The sequence below is a fragment of the Meles meles genome, chromosome 7, assembly GCF_922984935.1.
Source record: "Meles meles chromosome 7, mMelMel3.1 paternal haplotype, whole genome shotgun sequence".
NCBI classification, from domain to species: Eukaryota; Metazoa; Chordata; class Mammalia; order Carnivora; family Mustelidae; genus Meles; species Meles meles.
In genome coordinates, this window is record NC_060072.1 from 10,303,626 (window position 1) to 10,323,751 (window position 20,126).

A 20,126-nucleotide genomic window follows, 5' to 3' on the forward strand; every position below is an offset into this window, starting at 1 on the left:
GCAAGCACCCACTGCTGCCTCTTTGTCTCCGATTATCACCAGGGCCCAGCGCCAAGCTGCCCCCTGGGATCTCCGGACAGGCCCTGGTTCCAGGCACCTGGGCCAGGGGCTGTTCCAGGAACTGTAGATAAGGCTCCCACCTGGGCCTCTTTATCGCTGGAACATTCATTCCAATCTGGTTACTCATTACCCCCTGCTTCGGCCCCTCCCTTCACTGGGGGCCCCCGGGCGTTTGGGTGATGGGGGGGGGGGAGAGAAAGCGTGATTCTTTGGTTTTCCAAACATGCTGGGAGGCTGTTTAAGCAGGTGGAGGGGACCCTGTTCTCCTAGTTCTCCAAGCATCTTGCAGGACACCTTTTATCAAAAAGCTTTTTTTAATCAGGACCCAGAAGCGGGTCTGGGGTGCACAGGAAGATGGGATTCCTCCCCTGTGAGGTCACACCTGACTTTTCTCTGAGACTTTTGGGATAAGCCAGGTCTTAGGTCTGTAATGTCTGGGAAGCAGCCTTAGGCAAGGGCTGGGGCTCTTGGGCATGCAGCAGGGACCCTGCTGGGGGCAGCTCTAGGATGGGCTAGGGACAGGCGGTCCCTTTGGGAGAGGAGACAAAGGCCCTGTGTGGTATGCACCCCGCTGCCCCCCTTTCCGCCCCCAGCAAGGACAGTTTTTCCTGCACAAAGGCTGCACTGTGATGCTGGGCCCTCCACAACCAGCGGGGGGTGGCACAGGGGTGGGGGTGGGCCTCAGGAATGACCGTGGGTCCAGAGTGACCGGGGGAGCTGGGCAAAGCAGCCCAGCAGGATCCAGAATGAGCCTGGTCTCCTCTGGGCTCCCTCCCTTGTCTGTCCTGCAGAGGTGCGGAGGAGCTGGGGGGCGGCTCAGCTCTCCCATCAATCACCAGAAGACCTAGTCGTCAGGTGCAGGCGCTGCACCTGGGCTGTTCCTGGGTGGCGCCCTGGGCCCAGGCAGGGTCCTGAGCTCACACCTTGACTTCATCGTCCTCCTCAGCATCAGCAAACTCGAAGGTGTTTGCTTGCACTGTGCTGGGCACGGGGGCCCTGCTGGCTGCCTGGGGAACCCCCCACTCTTCGTCCAGGCTCTCCCAAGAAGCCCGAGCCTGGGGAAGCACCTTCCTGGGCTCCGGCCAGGAATCTAGCTCAGTGTGGTGGCAGCTGCCCTGCCTGTCCCTGTCCCCCCAGCTCGCTCCGCAAGGCCTGCCAGGGGCCATGTGAGCAGGTGCATGGGGATACTCTTCCACCGGGCTGGCCCTCATCTCAGCTGCTGGGCCCAACCCAGTAGTTACCCCATTGGGGCAGTGTCCACGGGATTGGGGGCTTGAGGCAGGGGCTGGGGGACTGGCGGCAGGGGCTGGGGGGTTTGTGGTGGGGGCTGGGGTCTCAGCTGCAGAGGCTTCTGAAAGGCTCATGACCCCAAGCAGCTCACTAAGGAGAGATGGGCCAAGGTCGAGGTCCAGGTGGAAGGACAAGAGGGAGTCAGAGCGGCGAAGCCCGGGCTCCGGGGGGAAGGTACTATCACGGTCTCGGTCACAAGGCTTTTCCTGGCGAGGCAGGCGGGAGATAGTGCAGAACCCAGAGTCCACGCCTGTAAGAAAAATGGGGAGCAGGGTCACAGTTGGGATCCCTAACCAGGAATTGGGGAGGGGAGAGCCAGGACCGGGCCCAGGTTGCTAACTGGCCTCTAGCATGTCACTCTCCCCTCTGGCCTCAGTTTCTCCCCTCTTTCCCATATAGTGAACCCTGGAGTCTTTCATAGGATCTTCTTATCAAGTCTCGAAGTGGAAAATGGACACGCAGTCCTCATTCCCATTTTGCAGATTAAGAAAGTAAGACTCAGTTGGAGACAAGGGGAAAGGCTTGCCCTGGGTCACAGAGTCTGAGGCGGTGGCGCGAAGCCTGGAGCTCAAACCTCCTGGCTCTCAGTCCCAACTGATGGTCATGGTCCCTGATCCCCTTCCACAACAGGGGCCGAGGGCTGCAGGCGAACCCACAGCTCGTGGGCTGGTTTGTATGCACAGGGAGAGGACCAGCAGCCAGGGTCTGACTGCACAGAAGTCACAGACTCGAAGGACAGGCAGATGCCCTGCGAAGGAGCTCTGGACCATACTCTCGCTCCAGGACCGCCAGGCCCAAGGCCGGGGGGTGTTTACTGCGGACCAGCTCCCCGTGGAGGTCTGAGCACCGCCGTGGGAAGGCGCAGCACTGGAGGAAGCCCCTGGCGGTGAGGCAAAGCCACATGGCAGGGAACGGCCACCAGGGGGCAGCAGGGGCTCCACTTCCCAGGTGAGCTGAGCAGTGGCTCCCAAGTGGCCCTGGCCACTCGCCCCACAGCAGGAGGGACCTCTGGCTACCGTCCCTGGGAGTGTTTTTTCCAAACTGGCCAAGTTTCGGGAACTTCTGTTCAAATAACAACACAGCAGTGAGTCCTGTGTCCTAAGAACCTACTCTGCGACTCGGGGCCACGCCTGATGCATGTTATCCCATCTGTGGATCCCAGCAATGATACAGGCCAGGCCTGGACCTGATGGAGGTCAGCTGGCTTGTCGGACATCAGGAAGAACCAGGATTTTAATCCTGAGCCCAGACTCCCAGTCTCTCCACTCTGTCATTCTGATGCAAGAGGGCTGCTTCGGTTGAAGGGGACAGGAGGGGATGGGCTCCGCCAGGGGCTTGGACACAGCGGGGCAGGTTAGAGGCCGGCCTGACTCCAACCCAAGCTCCTCACCTCTCAACCTCGGTGTGTTTTGGGGAGTGAGCTGGCTTGTCCCCTTTGGCCCCTACCCCATCCACGGTCTGCAGTCTCGGCCTGACCTCCGTGGGGGAAACCAAACACATGGGGGAAAAGCGGCCACTCGGAGGCTGGGCTGACCCATCAAACCCTTTCAGCACCTACAGAATGAGCAGCGAGCCCAGGCCCTCACCGTAACTGGAGCGGCCGTCCGTGGAGCCGGCAGGGCTGCGGTCGAAGGTGAATTTGCCCACCACAAGGCTGTCGTAGGCGGCCTGGTTGAGCTGGGGCAGGGAGATGGCGTTCTTGATGATCGGGGAGACGGCGGGTGGAGCAGGGGAGGGTGCGGGCGGGGAGGCCATCCGCCGGGGCGGCGCCCCCACCCGCCGCACCTGCTGGAGCTTCTTGGCCAGGAAGCTTCGGGGTGAGCGGTGAGTGCTCCCCGAGTTGCCCCCGTGGTTGCTGAGAAAGGAGGTGTCGCCGAAGACATCCCCGCCACGGCCCACATGCATGGTGTGGCGGAAGTCCCCGAGCGGGGGGCTGATCATGTCTGCCGTCAGCCGCCTCTTCCCGTGTGAGCTGGACACCCAGCCCACGGGTGAGAGCTTGCCCAGGCTCATGGTGGGGGCTCTTCCTGCCCCCTGGGGGCCTGGCATCAGCTCTGGCTCTTCACAGCTGCTGGTCCATGCCCCTGCCCGGGGCCTGGACTGGGGGTCTGCGTCTCTGCTCCCTCCTTCCCCACGGAAGGGGGTGCACGAAGGCTGCCCCCCTCACCCTCTGTGCTCCTAACGTGTCGCCCCCAAAGGCTGTGGCTGTGGAAGGCCCATGGCTGTTCTCTCTCTGGGGCCTGCCTCCTGGCCCTGGGGAAGCCCCCGTAGGTGTTCGGTCGCAGAACAGGGAAGGGACAGGTTGTGCCTCGAGTGTGGACAGCCCCTCTCTGCCCAGGGGTAGATTCCTGAAAGAAAGAGAGAAAATGATGGTGGGCCCGGGGGATCCTGGGTCCAAATCATCGTGAGGGAGAGCAGGGGACTACACCCACCAGACAGAGATGGGGGTCTCTGCCAGTGCACGAGGAGGACACGCTGTATAATGCCGGGCACCTGACACTGAAGAGTGGGCAAAGGAAACGACAGGGGTCAGGTCGGCATTGTGGCTGCCACTGAGCAGGGGCCACTGGGAGGGGGGACAGAATAATCCACCCAGCTGTCCACTGGAGATGTGCAGCAGGAAGGATCGTGGATGGTCCTTACAGCCACACCATCTGGGACGCGCCTACTAAGTGCTGGTAAATTACCTCGGTCATTCACGAAACTCACACGACAGCCCTGAGGGAGGCGCTGTTTCACAGTAAAGGCGGCACCGAGTCTTGCAAGAGTCTACACGGTCAAAAGGCCAAGGCAGGGGCGCCTGGGTGGCTCAGCCATTAAGCGTCTGCCTTAGGCTCAGGTCATGATTCCAGGGTTCTGGAATCGAGCCCTGCATCAGGCTCCCTGCTCAGCAGGAAGCCTGCTTCTTCCTCTCACTCCCCTTGCTTGTGTTCCCCCTCTCGCTGTTGTCTCTCTGTGTCAGCTATATAAATAAAATCTTAAAAAAAAAAAAGCTTCTGTTAAAAAAAAAAAAGGCCAAGGCACCGCCTATCCTTTACTCTGCCCCACCAACTCAGAGTCCTTGAGCCCAAAGCTACAGTCTCCTCTGCTCCCAGGTTAAACTGTCTTCCACTCAGAGAGTCCAGGAGGGAGGTGGTGCCCTGCCACAGGCTTTGGGAACTGCTGTGTAAACAGCCTGTACCAAGGTTCCTCAGAACCCTCCGCCTTCAAGGTGCTTCCTGGAAAAAGGATCCTGTGGTCAAAAGTGGCTTTTCCCAGCTGCCGATTGCATGCCTGAGCAGATTCAAGGCTCTGAGTAGGCCCGCAGGGAAGAACTTTACTATTTTCAAATTGAGGCAGGAGACTTGCTGTCAGGGAACAAGTTTTGGAAAAAGCTTAGTTGGTGTCAGAAGCCTATTCCTTGCCACCCCCGCCCCATCCTTCTCTAAGCTTCTCTTGGTCTGATCTCATCCCTGGAGGATGCCTATGAGCCTGTGATCTGATCTCTGGTTTTCCTGTGGCCCAGAGAAGGTCCAAATTTGCTCAAGGTCATCTCAAAAGAGCTAGTCGAGACTTGAACTCAGGTCACGTCAAGAGAGCTAGTCAAAACTTGAACTCAGAGCCTCTGACTCACACAGCCCTTGACCGGCTCCTGGAACCCGGTCTTGTTTCCCCAAATTGGCGACACACTGTGAAGGTGTGGCCTCCGTCTTGATAATCCTGTCTCCCTCCCTCCTGACACCCAGCTTGGGCTCTGCACGTGGCAAGTGCCATATCAACAGGGGTTCAATCGCAGGAGATAGCTACAATGACCTTCCTGCCGAAAGATCACCCCTTGCCACCTTCCAAGGGAGGGCAGGTAGGTGGGTGGATGGGAAAAAGCTTCACCGTATGACTTTGAGCAAGTCACCTACTGCCAAGCGCCTGGGACCTCAGCTGATAAAAGTTGATAATAATCCTTAACAAGAACACCTAGATCTGTGCCTCAACTTTTTTTTTTTTTTAATTTTGCAGCCACCTCCAAGCAGAAAAATCTCAATACTGCCCTCTGAATGTTATTTGAAATTCAAAATAGGGTTAAATAACAAGATAAAAACAAAGAAAGCAATAAAACAGAGCTTGCTTTGTTCTCTGACTACATTCTCTTCCCTTCCCACCTTCGGATCCTCCCCCAACGCTAACTCCTCCCCCTGGGGGGGGGTGTCTGAATCATCCTTTTCCCTGGCACCCCGGGCACCAAGTCCTCGTGTAATGTTTGCTAAGTTACGGAGCACTCTGCTGTTGGCCAACCAGTACATGACGTCATCGGACTCCTAGAGCCCTGCAAAGCTGAGGGGTTAGCCCATTTTTATAGGGAGAGCCAAGGTTCAGAGGGAAGGGACTTGGCCAAGGTCTCCTAGCAGGTACAGGGCAGGGGCCAGGTTTCTGAGCTCTGCAGAGGTAGGGATGACTTTTTGGGAGGGGGATGGAACTGGGGGGGGTCACCCTGAGATGCCATGTGAGGGGCCCCTATGTTTGTCTTGTGGCTACACCCACTGCTCTCCCAGCCCCCACCTCAAAGTAGCCACTCTTGTCTCAGCAAAAGGGACTCTGGTGCCCACCGAATCCCCATGGCCACTTTGACTTGCGAGCCCAGCTTCTGCCCCAGTCTTTGGATGCTCCTGCCTCCCGGATGCCTCTGGAAGGTCTGTCCTCACTCTCTACCTTGCACACTGCAAGAAAGAGACCCTGCCCATAGAGTGGCTGTGGGGTCAAGGGCAGGGCATTGCTACGGGGGACCTCTTTTCCCACGTGGAAAACAAGAACAAACATCAAGAGCTGGTCCTTTCCCAGAGGAGCCGTAAGAGCCCCAGTTCCTGGAGCAGAGCAGCCCCGGCTCAAACCCAACATGCCAGCACAAACAGATCTCTCATTCGGGGCCCCCTTGGTCCCAGCTACTTCGCCCCAGGTGCTGACTGCAGGGTTTACTGGGGAAGATCAGATGCACCCACCTGGCTCTGGAGGAAGAGGGGCTCCAGGTGTCCCGGTGCAAGGCCTACTTCCCCCCAACAGCCCAGAATTACTACCTGTTAACGCTCATGACACCCATTTTACAGGTGAACAAAATGAGGTGCAGAAAAGGGGACTGACCAGCCCCAAGTCACAGAGCAAAGAAAGTGCCGTGGCCGGGAGCCTCCCTGGGATTCTGTCACCATCACTAGTAAATGCCAGGGCACAGGCAGGACCACAAGGGCCCAGGGAGGGTTGTTGGAGGAGGCAATGCCCAGCAGCTAAGCTCAGGAAGGGCGGGCCTGGGAGGCCGGAGACTCAGCTGCGTGGATTCAGTGCCCCTAACCTGGGCAGGAGTGGTCAGCGAGCAGCCTCAAGGTCCCAGCAGTCCTTGTATTTAGTCTACAGAGGATAGTCAGGCGGAAGCACTTGGGAAGAGGTTACTCAATGGTGGTCATGACCGCAAAGGACAAGGTTAGAGGCGGGAGGCAGGGACCACGCTTTCACAGCAGCCGACAGGGGCCGCTGTGGAGGCTCCATGGTGCGGTGGAGGGAGGGGGCTGTCTGACATTGGGGGAGGGCAGAGGCTGGGCGGCTGCACCCTCGGGCTCACCTGGGGGTCACCCGTGTGCCTGCCACCGCGCCACCTGTCACCAGGGAGGCCACGCACATGCACACAGCCCCCTTGCCACCGGTGTCCAGCTAGGTAACACCACCAGTACCGCTGGACAGCGTGGCCCTGCCTGGGTCAGGACTGGCGCTAGAATAAAAGATTAACTCCCTGGGGACCCTCGTAGCCCTTGAAGCCCCCACCCCCACCCCCGCACGTGGAGAGACAGGCAAACTGAAACCAGGAAAAGGGTATCAAGCTGTCCGAAGTCGCAGCAGGGACGCTGTTGCTGGACTCTGAGGGGGTTAGGAGGGAGCACCAAGGGTCACAGGGGAGTGAGAGGGAAGAGGGTGGGGGGCGAGGGGAGACATTTCTTGGCCCACCACTCCAAGTTAGGGCCGAAGCCCTCGACTCGGGAAGGGGGTTGGCCACGGACCAAGTGTCCCCCAGTCCTGGTTTCCAGTCCCCGAAAGGCACTTGGCGCGGCCTCGGGCGGGTCCCTCTGCCTCCCTAGGCCTCAGTTTCCCCGTCTAGAAAATGGGCTTCAGATTTCGCGGGTCTTGCCTGGTTGAGGCAAGGACAGAACAATCTCGAGGCCAGTCAGCGTTGGAAGTCCCGGCAAAGACTTTGGCTATAAAACATTCCCTCTGGGAGGCAGGGGTTTAGAATGGGGAGGGTCGCTCCGCGGGAGAAGGGGACAGCCGGCTGCCGTGGCCCGAGGGGAACCGGACGGGATGACCTCATCCGCTGCTCGGCCTGGAATGCGGCGGTTGGGGAGGGGGCAGGGTGCCTGGTCCATCTCCCCAGCGGTCCCTCCCGCCCCCCACTTCCCGCTCTCCACGCCGGCCTCGCCAAGGGGCCCGACATTCCGGGACGTCGCCCCCTCCCCGTTCCTTCCCTTCCTTTCCCAGGGCAGGAAGGAGCGTAGACGGCCCTCCGCTCGCCCCCTCCTCCCGCAGCCCGCTTTACCGCTCACACACACCAACTCTGCGCCCCTCCGCTCGCCGGGGACAGTACAAAACCCCCAAACTTGAAGGGACCCCACGCCGCTCCCGCGGCCGGCGGCTGGGCCTTCCTTGTTGGCACCGGGGGCGCCTGGGCCGCCTGGCCTCCCCCCAACCCCACCCCCGGGTGCCTAGGAGGGTGCCGGGATTCCCCCCCACTCCCCCGCCGGCGTCCACGCCCACCCAGGTGGCGCTGTTACCTTCGCTCCGCGAGCCCCGGGGACCGGGGGCCGAGGGGAGGACGCGGCGGCAGGGGTGGCGGCGGCGCGTCGCGGCGCGCAGCCCGGGCGAGTGGCTGGGCCGGTCTGCGCCGCCCTGGCCGCGGGCTCCGCGGGCTGGCTCCGGGGCGGGGGCGGGGTGTGGGCGCGCTCCCTCCCCGCGCCTCGCTCCTCCCGCCCGCGGGCGGGGCCGGGCCCCCTCCGGGGCACCATTCGTGCCGCCCCGAGGGGCGGTGAGAGCCGGGGCGGCGGGGTGGGGGGGGGGGGGAGGGACGGCGGCCAGGGCGCGGGGCCGGGATTCTGGCCCGCGGCCCCGGGCAGGGGGGACCCGGGGAAAGTGCGGGTGCCCGGGGGCGGGCGGGGTGTGGGGGGAGACGCACGTCGTCTGCAGCCCTCCCCTCCCCCACTGGCTCCCCGCGGGGCCTTGGGGCGCCCAGATCTGAGGACTCTGGCTCCTGGCCTCCCCAGCCGCTCCTTTTGGGTCTCCGGGGCCTTGAATGCCGGGAACACCCGCGTAGACCCTGAGCTCTACAAGTTGGGATGCCCACTGCCTTTCTCCCAATCCCGGATTCCTTTCAGTCCAGCGCAGGCCTCAGGGGTGCTGGGACACAGACCTGACTGAGCCAGACCCGGGAGCAGACCCCAGTAGGCAACTTGTAGAGCGGTGTGTGGTGTGGTAGTCAAGGACGGGGGCCCTAGGACCCCACCGGCTGGTTTCCTCCCCCGCCCTAGCCACTGCTTACCCTTTCTGGGCCTCAGTTTCCCATCTGTAAAATAGGATAATAGTAGGCATCAGATGTTACGTTCTTAGCTGTTCTCTGCTCTGTCAGCACCTTGGAGGCCTGCTGAACAGGTACTCAGTGGTGGTAAGACCACACCTGAGACCGATGGGTTCTGAAAGCTTTATTGAGCATCCCCCAACCCCAGCTGGGAGGGGCAGGGAACGGCCCTGCACAGGTCCTCAAGGAGGGGAGATAGAGCTCTGATCTCTGTCTCTCTCTCTCCCCCTCCCCCCCTCCTCTGCTACTGTGAGTTCCCTGGGGACAGGCTGAAAGTCCCTGGGGCTGTCATTGCACAGAGACCCCTAACAGCCTCCAGGGGAGAGGAGGGGCCCAGCAAGTGAGAAGGTGATGGCTGACTTAAGCTGTAAAGGACACGTAGGCAGGGGGAACGGAGGGGAAGGGCACAAGCAAAGATTTGGAGCTAAGGATCTCCTGGAGGAGGCGGGTGTGGCTGGAGGAAGTCGTCTGAGTGTGATGTCGGGGCTGGGGAGGAGGGCTGTGTTTACCCTCAGGTGGAGGAGACAAGGTTTTGCTGTTGACAGAGGGCTCGCCCTCTGGCATTGGCTCCCTGAATCCTCACACTGACCACCAAGGCACGGGGTTCTTTCCCCAGCTGGACAGAGGAACAGGTGGGGAAACTGAGGCCCAAAGAATTCCCAGCACCCGCTCGAGTGGTACAGCAGTAGGACTGAGACTCCCATGGGTCAGAGCCCTTTCCTTGCGGTCCGGCTCAGAGGTGTTTTGTCCTGGGGGAACTGGGGACAGTCTCAGGGGTGCTGAAGAGCACGGGTGAAGAAGAAGGGAGACTACCCCTGAGAGGCAGGGATGCGGGCGGGGGCACAGTCAAGGGCTGGGAGAGAACTGGGCCAGGTGGTAGGGGCTTAACCTTGGTCCGGGTGTCCAGCCTCTCCCAGGCAGGATGGGGAGCCAGTCGGCAGTGTGAGTCAGATGTGTATTTGGAAGCCCTTTCTCTGAGCCAGGAATGGACTGGAAGGACAGTGATGGAGGCAGGAACTAGGAGCTGTTTTCATTAATAATGGTAGTAATAAGCAGCATTTATTGAGCACCAGTCCCTACAGCCTCCTACAGGCACTGCCACATTTAATCCTCATGAGACCCCCATAGGGACAATAGTGCCTCATGTCCATTTTGCAGGGACGTGCAGTGATTTGCCCAAAGCTTCCTGCTCTGGCACGATGGCTATACTTCCCTGTTTGCCCAGGATGGGCCCAGCACAATTATTTTATCTTTTAAAAGATGTTATTAAAAATTTTTTAAAGAGTTATTTATCTGAGAGAGAGAGAGAGGAGAGGGGAGGAGGCAGAGGGAGAGACAATCTCAAGCAGACTCCATGCCAAGCACGGAGCCTGATACGGGGCCCGATCCCACAACCCTGAGACCATGACCTGAGCTGAAGTCAGGAGTTGGACACTTAACCGACTGAGCCACACAGGCACTCTAAGGTTTTATTTTTAAGTAATCTCTATACCGAGCGTGGGGCTTGAACTTACAACCTTGGGATCAAGAGTTGCAGGCCCTACCGACTGAGCGAGCCAGGCGCCCGTCAGTGTATTAGCAACAGTTCCTTTTATTCTCAAAGGTGACTTATTTAGACAATAAATTACTTGGCATTCTAGCCAGAGGATCCCCAGAACAACTAGCAAAGGAAGCGATTTAGTGCCGTGTCAAAGGCCTTGAACCCAAAACTTGGCTCACGCGGCTTCCCAGGCACTGTGTGACTGGGGGAAAGGCACTTGGCCTCTCTGATCCTCTAGTTTTTTGTCTATAAAATGGTATATACCAGGACAGATATTTGCTACTTGTCGGCAGCCCCAGAGATGGCTGAGAAGGCAGTCTTTGTGGGAGTGCTTACAGCCTGCTACACACTCCCTCCATCCTCTCTAGCTCCGGGCTGGGGGCAGGGAACCAGTGGCTGAGAACCTTCCTCCTATGTGTGAGGTACTTGGTCTCCACTAGCACATGGCAAGGCGGTCTGTGAGTCAGGAATGGGGGGTTTTTTTGGCCCCATTTTACAGATAGGTAAACTGAGGCTAAGAGATGCTCTCTCCCTTCATTCAAAGCCTCTCTCCAGACAGAAGTTACCTCTCCATGTAGGCTGTTTTCCTGTTCCTTGCTCTACTCCTGATTTAAGGATCCAACTCAGTTTTTCTCTTTGGAAAATGGGTAGATTGGAGGGATCTTGGCATCCTTGTGAAGGATGAAAGGCTAGGCAGCCCCCATTTCCTGTGCTCTTTTTTCCTCCACCAATTTCTCAGGGTCCCTTTCCTTCCCCTCCGGAGGGGCTGTCTGTGTCCAGGAGTGCACGGGTTAACCCTGGGGAGCTGTAATCACCGTGTAGAATGCAGAACAAATGTGTCCCAGCCAGGGACTGGGAGCTGCTAGCGGGTTCTGGCTGCCTAGAATCCAGCTCCTCCTCTGACCCGGAGGAAGGGGGCTGCGGGTGGTGGTGGGGGGCGTGGAGTTGGGCCGAATCACAGAGCTCAGCTGCCCCCTCAGCTCATCCCTGCAGACTGGGTGGGCTGAGGCTTGGGGCTTATGCGCAGGAGGCAGTTTCTGGGCTGGGTATCCTCTCAGGGAACAGCTAGAGAGGGACACTTCCCTCTTGGGGACTCAAGAATGCCAGTGGCTGCCCACCCGGCTCCAGTGAGGTTTGGAGTGGGATCCTTAAGCTGAGTGCGTTGGCTTGGCCACATCTATCAGCCCTCATCCCAGCCCCTCCCTAGGGAGCTTAGCATGTACCCTTTCCCTCCCAAAGTCTGCCTGGGCTTTCTGGCCCATTGATGGCTGTTCCCGGTACTCTCTCTCCTGAGTAGCCAGGGGTCCATCCATCTACGGATGCGATCACCATTCCATCCTCCTGGATGCCGCCCACGCTCCCATCTATCCCTCTACTCCCCCTCCACCCCTCCATTGACCCACCCACTTACCCATCCTTTGACCCGCTACCCATCCAATCACCTAACCACTTATCCACTCCTCAGCTGACCCGCTAGCCCCACGCACACCCATCTACCCACCCCGTACCCTTTCCTGCGCTCACTCGTTCTTTCCCCTGTCCATCCTGTCCAAACCCCTTACATCGACTCACACCTGGTTTCTGTGGACCAGCATGGTCTCCGAACTTGTCTTCATCTTTCTCACATCCACAGACCTCGCTCACCTCCATCAGTAGGTCACCCTGGGGCAGAACATCCTTGACGGACTACTTTGAAATGTCGCCTCCTCCTGGAGGTCCTCCTTCAGAGAGAGCCTCTCCCCTGCACCAGGTTCATCCTTTATATTGATGTCGGTTGGCCTGCGAGGTCTCCCAGGAGAGGGTCTCCCAGTACTCCTGGCACATTTGGGGAAATGCACGGTCACAGGCAGCGTCGAAGGGGATCCTTGTCCCCTGAACTTGACTGCCCTCACCATAAGGGCAGGAGCCCTCCTCCTAGGACCACTCTAGGGAGAGAGTCTCCATGGGCCAGACTCCCGGCAGGGCCTCAGACATACCTAGGTGTTGCAGGGGGAGGGGGCAGCACTGGGTGCCTGAGGAAGTTCATGAGACAGATTATGTCATCTGCTAGGGTAGACCGGTAATGGCACTGAGGGGGTTACCCCCCCCATCCCATGCTCTAACCTGTACAGCCCAGCGTGCATCTGCAAATTGGACCAACCCATATCCACATCCTGGCTTTGCCTCTCACTAGCACAGTGACCTTGGACAAGCCGCTTTTTTGCCTGGGCCTCATTTGTGTTGTCTGTGATGGGCTATAACGTTCACTGCCTGACCTGTATAGTTACTGCTCAAGGAAAGACAGCTACTATTATTCTCTTTCCCCAAAGATGATTTCATTTAACACATTTTAAGTAAGTTCCTGCTGTGGGTCGGCCCCCCAGGCGGGATGTCTTGTGAGGAGGCAGCTGTGAGTAAGGAGTGTAGTTCCTACTCTCCAGAGACTTCTGGTCTGGTAGGGAAGACACAGGGAAGATACTGGTGAGGATGAAGGGTCAAAACAGTGGTAGAAGGGGCCAGGGAGCCAGTGGACTGATTGAGGAGGCCCAGGGAGGCTTCCTGGAGGAGGTGGTATTTGAGCTGTGCTTAGTATCTTAGGGAATCATGGCCCATAGGTGAGCTGGGTAGAGAACAGGAGCCAGAAGGGTAGAGGAGGAGCTAGGAAGGGTCTACTATGGAGGATGGGAGAGAAGCTTTGAATGCCAGGCCCTCTGTGGCCTGAGCTAGCTTGGGTTGCTGCTCCGCCCCCAGCGAGGGCTGCCCTTGGGAGTGGGGTGCTTTGGGATCCTGGTTGGGGTTTCCTCACTAACAGACCAGACAGCAAGCTAGCCCCAGGTCTTTCTCTCCTGGTGGACCTTGAGGATAGGAATGTGCTCTGAGGGAGCCACGGGATAGAGATCCTTCTAGAAGGAAACTTCCATCCTCTCATTCCTTCCTCTTTACAGGAGAGCCCCAGGAGTCAACATTGGTTGTGGAGTGTGGAGTGTCAGGGCCTCAGAGGGCTGTGGAGACACTGAGGGCAGGTCTGTCAGGGCTACCCAGCCAGCCCACAGCAGAGCTGGGAGTCCCTGGAAGCCACACTCCCCACGGCTGCCTTCGGTGTGGGTGACCATCTGCTGAGTGCCTTCTGGTGACCGCTCCCAGCCCTAATGATGAAACACACAGGCTCACAGACAGTGAAGGCTCAGACAGAGCACGGACGCAGCAGGGCTCCCTGGAAGGCTTCCTGGAGGAGGCAGGATGGGGCTCTCTACAGATGTGTGAAGCTGTGCAAAGCAGAAGGCGTGTGAGCTAGGCTGAGTACACTAAGCGTGTGTGTCTGGCACGAGTGTGTGCCTGGCGAGGAGTCGGCTGGAGTGATGACTGAGTGATGAGGGACAATGGGGCCCCGTGGCGGGGCCGGCGGGTGGCCTGAGGGCCAGGTGATGGCAGATTAGTCCCTGGCTGTCCAGCTCAGCTGTTTCTAGGGGTGATGCCTGGGTGTGAGTGGCTTGTTGGGACGGTGGGGTTAGGATGGGAGTTAATCCCAAGGGTATTTGGGAGGGCGTGGCCGGGAGGCCTGGAGGGAGAGCTCAGCTCCTGGAGGCAGGCAGCTGTCAGGGCCGGAAACGCCTCTGGAATTCCAGGCTCTGGGAAAAGGGCTGGCCATGTCGAAGAGTTTTCTCAGCTGGACCCTTGCAGGCCAATTCAGCTCTGATTCCTTGTTCCCCCCCCCCCCCCCCCCCCCGCTCTGCAGGGAAACGGGGGCGGGGAAAGGCTCCCCCACCCCCTCCCTGCTGCCAGGCTCCCTTTCTCTTGGAGAACAGGACAAGAAGTTGGACGGGGGCTAGGAAGGATGTAGGGTCAGTTCCTCCAGCCCCACCCCTGAGGAGGACAGTCCGATGGATGGATGGAGGCCGGAGTGGGGGCCTGAGGGGCCCGTAGCCGCAGGAGGTGGGGAAGGGCAGCCGAAAGGTCTGGACCTGGTGACCCTGTTGTCCCAGGGGTGAAGGAACCAGGTTCTCCAGAGCTGGGCCAGGCGTCCAGGAGCCTCGATGGAAGGGCAGTGAGGAGGGGGTCTTCCAGGGGATCTTTGTTCTCAAGGTAGGGGCGGGGTGTGGAGAGAGGAGGGGCAAGGGGGACAGGAAAAGTATTTGAGGAGCAGAAACAATGGACTATTCTCTGCGGTCCAGCCTGGCCTGAGAGATAGGCCCGTGGGCTGGGAGCCAGCGCTGCCTTGGCCTGACCATCTCCAGGATCACCCCCCCCGCCGCCACCTCGCCCAGCCCTTGGGTCTTCACGTGGCCCCATCTAGATGGGGTTCGGGGTTCCTTTCTCACCCTAAGTCTCATTCCGGGATGCATGGGTCCATCTGTTTTCTTCTAACAAAAGCTGGCCCGCTTGGGTCCATGAAGGGTTTTTAAGGACATGGTCTCTTACAGAAGAGGGGAAGCAGGTATCCTGTTCCTGGTGGAGCTGGGGCTCAAACCCGGTGCTCCCGGCTCCAAGTCTTGGGTTCACCCAATGACCCTCCTCCGTGCCACCTCTTCTCAGCTCCTGGTTTTCTCCTTCCTCTCTGAGACTGATGGCAGGAGGAAGGTTATCAGAATTCAGAAGAGCATTCATGAAACACCACCTAAGTGTCTGGGTCAAGCTTGAGCTCTGGGCTGGGCGCTTTACTTGGGTTTGCTCTAATCCTCACACCCCCATTGTACAGACGAGGAAACTGAGGCCAAAGAGGTAAAGTGACTTCCTCAACCTCTCACAGTGCAGAAGTGGTCCCACGGGATTCAAGCCCAGGCCTGTGGTGTCCCCAGTGCTCGGCTGCCTTGAGGGCAAAGACTCTGAGGCCACAAGGGACCCTGTTCTGTCAGTCTCGGTGTCTGGGAAGGGCCACAAACGTGTCCTCCTGGGGCCGGACTTGCGCAGAAGCAGCCTTGACTACTGGGTGTTGTCTCTACCTTTCTGGTGACTGGGAGCTCACCCCGAGGGGACAGCTCTGCCAGTCAAGAATTTCTCCCTGAAATAGAGCCAAAATTGACTCCCCATAATCCCTGCTCACTCTTCCTCCTTCCGCCTCCTGGTGCTGCACACAGATGCCCCCAGGGGATCCCCTTCTCCCAATGCCCCCCACCCCAGGAGTCAGAAGACCTGGCTTCCATTAGTCCCAGCTATGGATGGGCCAGTTCCTTCACCCCCAAGGGCCTCAGTTTTCTCATCTGTAAAATGGGAATAACAATGCCTGTGATCAAGGAAGATAGCTGGGAAGGACCTTTGTACACATAGGCTGGGGATGTGGGTCACGATGATCGCAGATGTTCAGCCTTCTTGTCCTTCTCTGCATCGTTCCATGGGCTCAGTTGTCACACCCCAGCAAGCCCTTGGTAAGTACCTACTTGGCACAGGCAACAGGGCACAGCTCCTGCCTTTGGACTCAGGAGTGCCCCCTGCAGCTCGCAGACATACAGTGGCTTGTGGTTTTCTGTGCAGAATAACCTTTATTCATCCACAAAGCCAACGACAGCCTCAGGGCTGAATAGAGGATCTCACGGGTGAGAAAACAGACCCAGAGAGGTGGAGCAGCCTACCTGAGGTCGTACAGTACCTCTCTGCAGGGGACTGACCAGCTGATTCTCACCAGGCCACGTCCTGGGCAGGCCTGCAGGGGTTAAGCGGGTTGGGGGATGCTGAGACCAGGAGGAGGGTGGGTGGCCTGGAGAGTGAGGGGCGGGAGATGGGCAGCCCCGTCTTGGTCTCTGATTCTACTCGGTGGGCAGGCTGAGCCCCTGCCAGTCTCTTGTTGACTCAGCCAGTGTCTCTTCTGCCAAGGCCTGCTGGCCAGAACTCCCGCGGGGAGGGTCAGGCCGCATTCTTCTCTGGCAAGAGCCTGGGGGGAGACTGGCACCTCCTGGTGGAGTCTGCGTGCTGGTTTGCGGGTGCCAACGTAGATGCTGGGGTAAGGTAGGGAAATGCTTTTTGGGGGAGGCCCGAGGGAGGTCTCAAGGGAGACTGAGGGGGGAAATGGACTTGCCTGGGAACCAGGCTACTTGGGCACATGGCTTCATTTTGCCCTTAATGAGCTGGGTGATCTCAGCAAGCCGCCGCCACCGTCTAGCGCCCACCCCCGGTCTCGGTTTCCCGGTCCGCCAAATGGACCCCGTGATAAGCGCCCCTCCTCCTCTACCTCATGGCCGTTGGGAGGATCAAAGGAGAAAACGGGTTGGGCCGGAGTGAACACCCTTTGTAGGCCAAGGGCCCACGCACCGCGGCTGGCCAGCCAGCCAGCCTGGTACTCTCTAGGTGGAGTAAATGAAGGGGAACAGATGCCTGGATGGCCCTTAGTGGCGGTTTGAGTCTATGGGACATTCCTGTCTCCTCCCCAGAACTGACATAATGACAATACCAAGAAGACTTGAAAGGGCAAGTGCACAGCCCCCCAGAGTTTACAAAGTCCTTTTCTACCCATGATATGAGGCTTTCCCTCCATCCTTGCCTCAGGGCCTTTGCACCGCATCTTCCTCTGCCCTTCCTCAGCCCGGAACACTCTTCCCCAAGGTAAGTGAAAGTCGGCCTCCTTGTTAGCCCCAATTCACCTCCTCAGAAGCCTGCTAGAACACCCGTTTATTTATTTATTTATTTAAGGGGATACCTTTTACCTTTTATTGTTTCTTTCTTTCTTTTTTTATTTTTATTTTTATTTATTATTATTATTTTTTAAAAAGATTTTATTTATTTATTTGACAGAAAGAGATCACAAGTAGGCAGAGAGGCAGGCAGAGAGAGTGAGAGGGAAGCAGGCTCCCTGCAGAGCAGAGAGCCCGATGCGGGACTTGATCCCAGGACCCTGAGATCATGACCTGAGCCGAAGGCAGCAGCTTAAACCACTGAGCCACCCAGGCGCCCTCTTTCTTTCTTTTTTTAAAGATTTTATTCATTTATTTGACAGAGACAGTGAGAGATGGAATACAAGCAGGGGTAGTGGGAGAGGGAGAAGCAGGCCTCCCACTGAGCAGGGAGCCCGATATGGGGCTCCATCCCAGGGCGCTGGGATCATGAACTGAGCCGAAGAGAGATGCTTAACGACTGAGCCCCCCAGATGCCCCCCCAGACCACCCATTTAAATGGACTTTGGCGCCACCCCTAGCCTCACCCGCCTTCACGGGCACACTCCCTCCTGTGCCTCTCCTCCGTGTCTTAAGAGACTACCATGACTTTGCTCATACAGGGGCCCCTCCCCTCCACCCAGGACACTAAGCTCCCCGTGGGCAGGAACCACCGCTGCCCTGCTCACTGCTGCGCAGGGAGGTGGCGCATGGCTTTCTGCGGCGGCTCTCACTGTCCCGTCTCACTGGAGGAGCCTGAGGCTCAGAGAGGCCGCATGCCATGCCCAAGGCCACACAGCCTGGGAGGAGCTGGGGGCCCTTTCCGGAACTGCTCCACAGATGTCGCCCTTGCATCCTTGCAAGACCCCACCTGTCACCCCTCAAGGTCGAGCCTGCTGGTCCTTCCTTACCCCCCAGTAGGTGCTGTGCTCATGTTTGTCTGGTGGACTGTGGGGACACAGGTTTGCTGGGCAGAAGAATATACCACTGGATTTAACATGCTCCTCTGGTTGCTGCCCCAGGGGGCCTCTGGGCTCTAACCCCTTGGGCCCAGTGTGGGGGCATCCCAGGGGCCTCGCGGGGCTCGCTGTCCTCCCGGAATTGTCCCAGCAGCTGCGGGCTGGCCGGATGCCCCGCCCCCAGTGCCTCTGGGCCCTGAGCCCAGGCCGCAGGCCGGTCTGTGGCTGGCACCGCTCCTTCGGTTTGGGGTGGGAACACCACAGGGATTTTAAAAATAAAGGGCCTTGAGACAGTGGCCTGGCCCAGCCAGTCGTGGGGGGTGGTGTGGGTGGGGGCCAGACAGGGACAATGGGATGCTGAGTCTTGGGGGGGCTGTCCACACACAGGGAGCAGCCAGGCCAGGGGAGCCCCCTTTGTCCCCGCCCCCCACCCCCCAGTAGTGCTACTCCGCCAAGAACACTCCCTTCTCGCCTATCCTAAACATAGGCCTCCCATGCTTGCTGAGCACCTACTACGGGCCAGGCTTTAGTGAGAGTGGGGTGCCTCTGTCTCCCCTAACTGGGCTTCTGTCCCCAGAGTGGCCCGCTCCTCCCTACTCAGCCGCAGGCCGCCTTATTTCCTGAGCGCCTACTATGGGCCAGACTTCTGGCCTCCCCCCTCTCCGCCTCACGGTGCTTGTCTCCGCTGCTCTCCCACTCCCTCAGGCCTCTCCCCATCTCAGGCCATTTCTGTCTCCCTCTCTCTCCTCTGGCCCAGCTAACAGGAAGCAGCCGGAGAGGTCAAGGACCGCTGGGCCTCCAGAGCCCAGCGTCTGCACACACACGGGCCTGTCTGCAACAGTGGAGGGGGGGGGACTTCCTGTTTATGAGAATCACAAGGACCCCTGGGGCGGTGCCTCTCGGACAGGACTCGGGGCAGCCCCTCCAGTCCAGACCTCAGTCCCTCCCCAAGAGGCCCCCGTGCCTGCTAGCTCAGACCCGGGCCACTGCCCTCCCCCTACACCAGGGAAGGGAGAAGGGAGGAGGAGTGAGGAGTCTTTGGAAGGGCCCGGAATGTGGGAGTCGAATGTCCAGAATGTCCGCAGGAAGCATCCCTGGCTCCAGAGCCCAGCCCCCACCCCCACCTTCTGGGTGCCCCGCCCCATTCTCTTTCCCCCACCCCAGCGGCCTCCCTTGCTTGGAGAGGGCAGGGCTGTGGGAGCTGGAAGGGAGGAGGCCAGACCCCATCCTGCCTCGCTGGGGCCACAAGACTTCAGCTCTGGCTTGACCGGGCTCTGGAAGCCACAGGCTCTCATCTGTGGGCAAGGGCCACGGGCCAGCGACTCCGTCAGCCTCATTCCTGCAGGGTCCCCTGGAGGATGGGGCAGGGGCTGCCTGGGGGCTTGGGACCCCTGGAGAGACCACCCATCAAGAAGTCACACCTTAAGGAATGCCTCCGTGTTCCAAGCCCGGGGGCCCAAGCACAGGTGTGTGTGTGGGTGGGGTGCAGAGAGGGGTGGGGCTGGCCAAAGTTGTCCCTGAGGAAGCAAACAGTTCCGCCCTCCTTCTCCTCCAGTCAGTCCCTGCCAGTGTGTCCTGTGGTTGCCCAACAGGTATTGACTAAGGGCCTGGGGTCATGGTCAGTGGAAGAGGCAGGGCAGGGAGACTGGCCCTGTCCCTCTTCCCCTGCCTTGCCTGGAAGGAGGTGAGTGACACCTGTTCTCTGTCTCTGCTCCTCCTCCCCGCTTTCCCCACCAGCTTAGAGTACCTGGAGATAGATCCTTAGGTCACAGCATCATCCCTGTTTGAGGCAGTCATGCCCTAGAGGGCGGTGGGGGCACTGAGGAGCCAGCTAACCCAGAGCGGCAGTCAGGGAGGGCTTCCTGGAGGAGGCTGCCCTCTCAACATGGAAGCTTACAATAGGGAAAGGGTGGGCCTGGCCGGGGAAACAGCCTGGTCAAAGGCACTGCGCTTCCAGAGAAAAGGCTAGTGACACGATGGGGCTGGAGAAAGGAGCAGGTGAGGGAGCAAGGGGAGAGAGGATGGGATGGGGGATGCCTCAAAGCCTGGACTTGCCTTGGCTCTGGAGCGCCCTCTTCTGCCCTAGACCAGGAGGCAGTAAAGGAGCCAGCAGGATTTGGTGTGGCTTCATGGCCAAG

General features: G+C 59.2%; 1 protein-coding gene across 1 annotated transcript; it reads right to left on the bottom strand.

The window, feature by feature from the left end:
- Positions 1-18: 18 nt before the first annotated feature.
- Positions 19-8,273, bottom strand: CDC42EP1 (CDC42 effector protein 1). The gene is made up of 3 exons (XM_046012952.1): positions 8,133-8,273; positions 2,937-3,698; positions 19-1,600 (listed from the first exon to the last, which is right to left on the bottom strand). The coding sequence occupies exons 2-3, from the start codon at positions 3,397-3,399 to the stop codon at positions 978-980; spliced, it is 1,086 nt and encodes a 361-aa protein (XP_045868908.1). The 5' UTR covers positions 3,400-3,698; positions 8,133-8,273; the 3' UTR covers positions 19-977.
- Between the last annotated feature and the right edge of the window lie 11,853 nt (positions 8,274-20,126).

Excerpts from the sequence above, each read along its gene's own strand:
- CDC42EP1 (XM_046012952.1), bottom strand. The coding sequence starts at position 3,399 with ATGCCAGGCCCCCAGGGGGCAGGAAGAGCCCCCACCATGAGCCTGGGC. Across the intron at positions 1,601-2,936 it reads GGACGGCCGCTCCAGTTACG|GCGTGGACTCTGGGTTCTGC; the intron begins GTGAGGGCCTGG and ends TTTTTCTTACAG.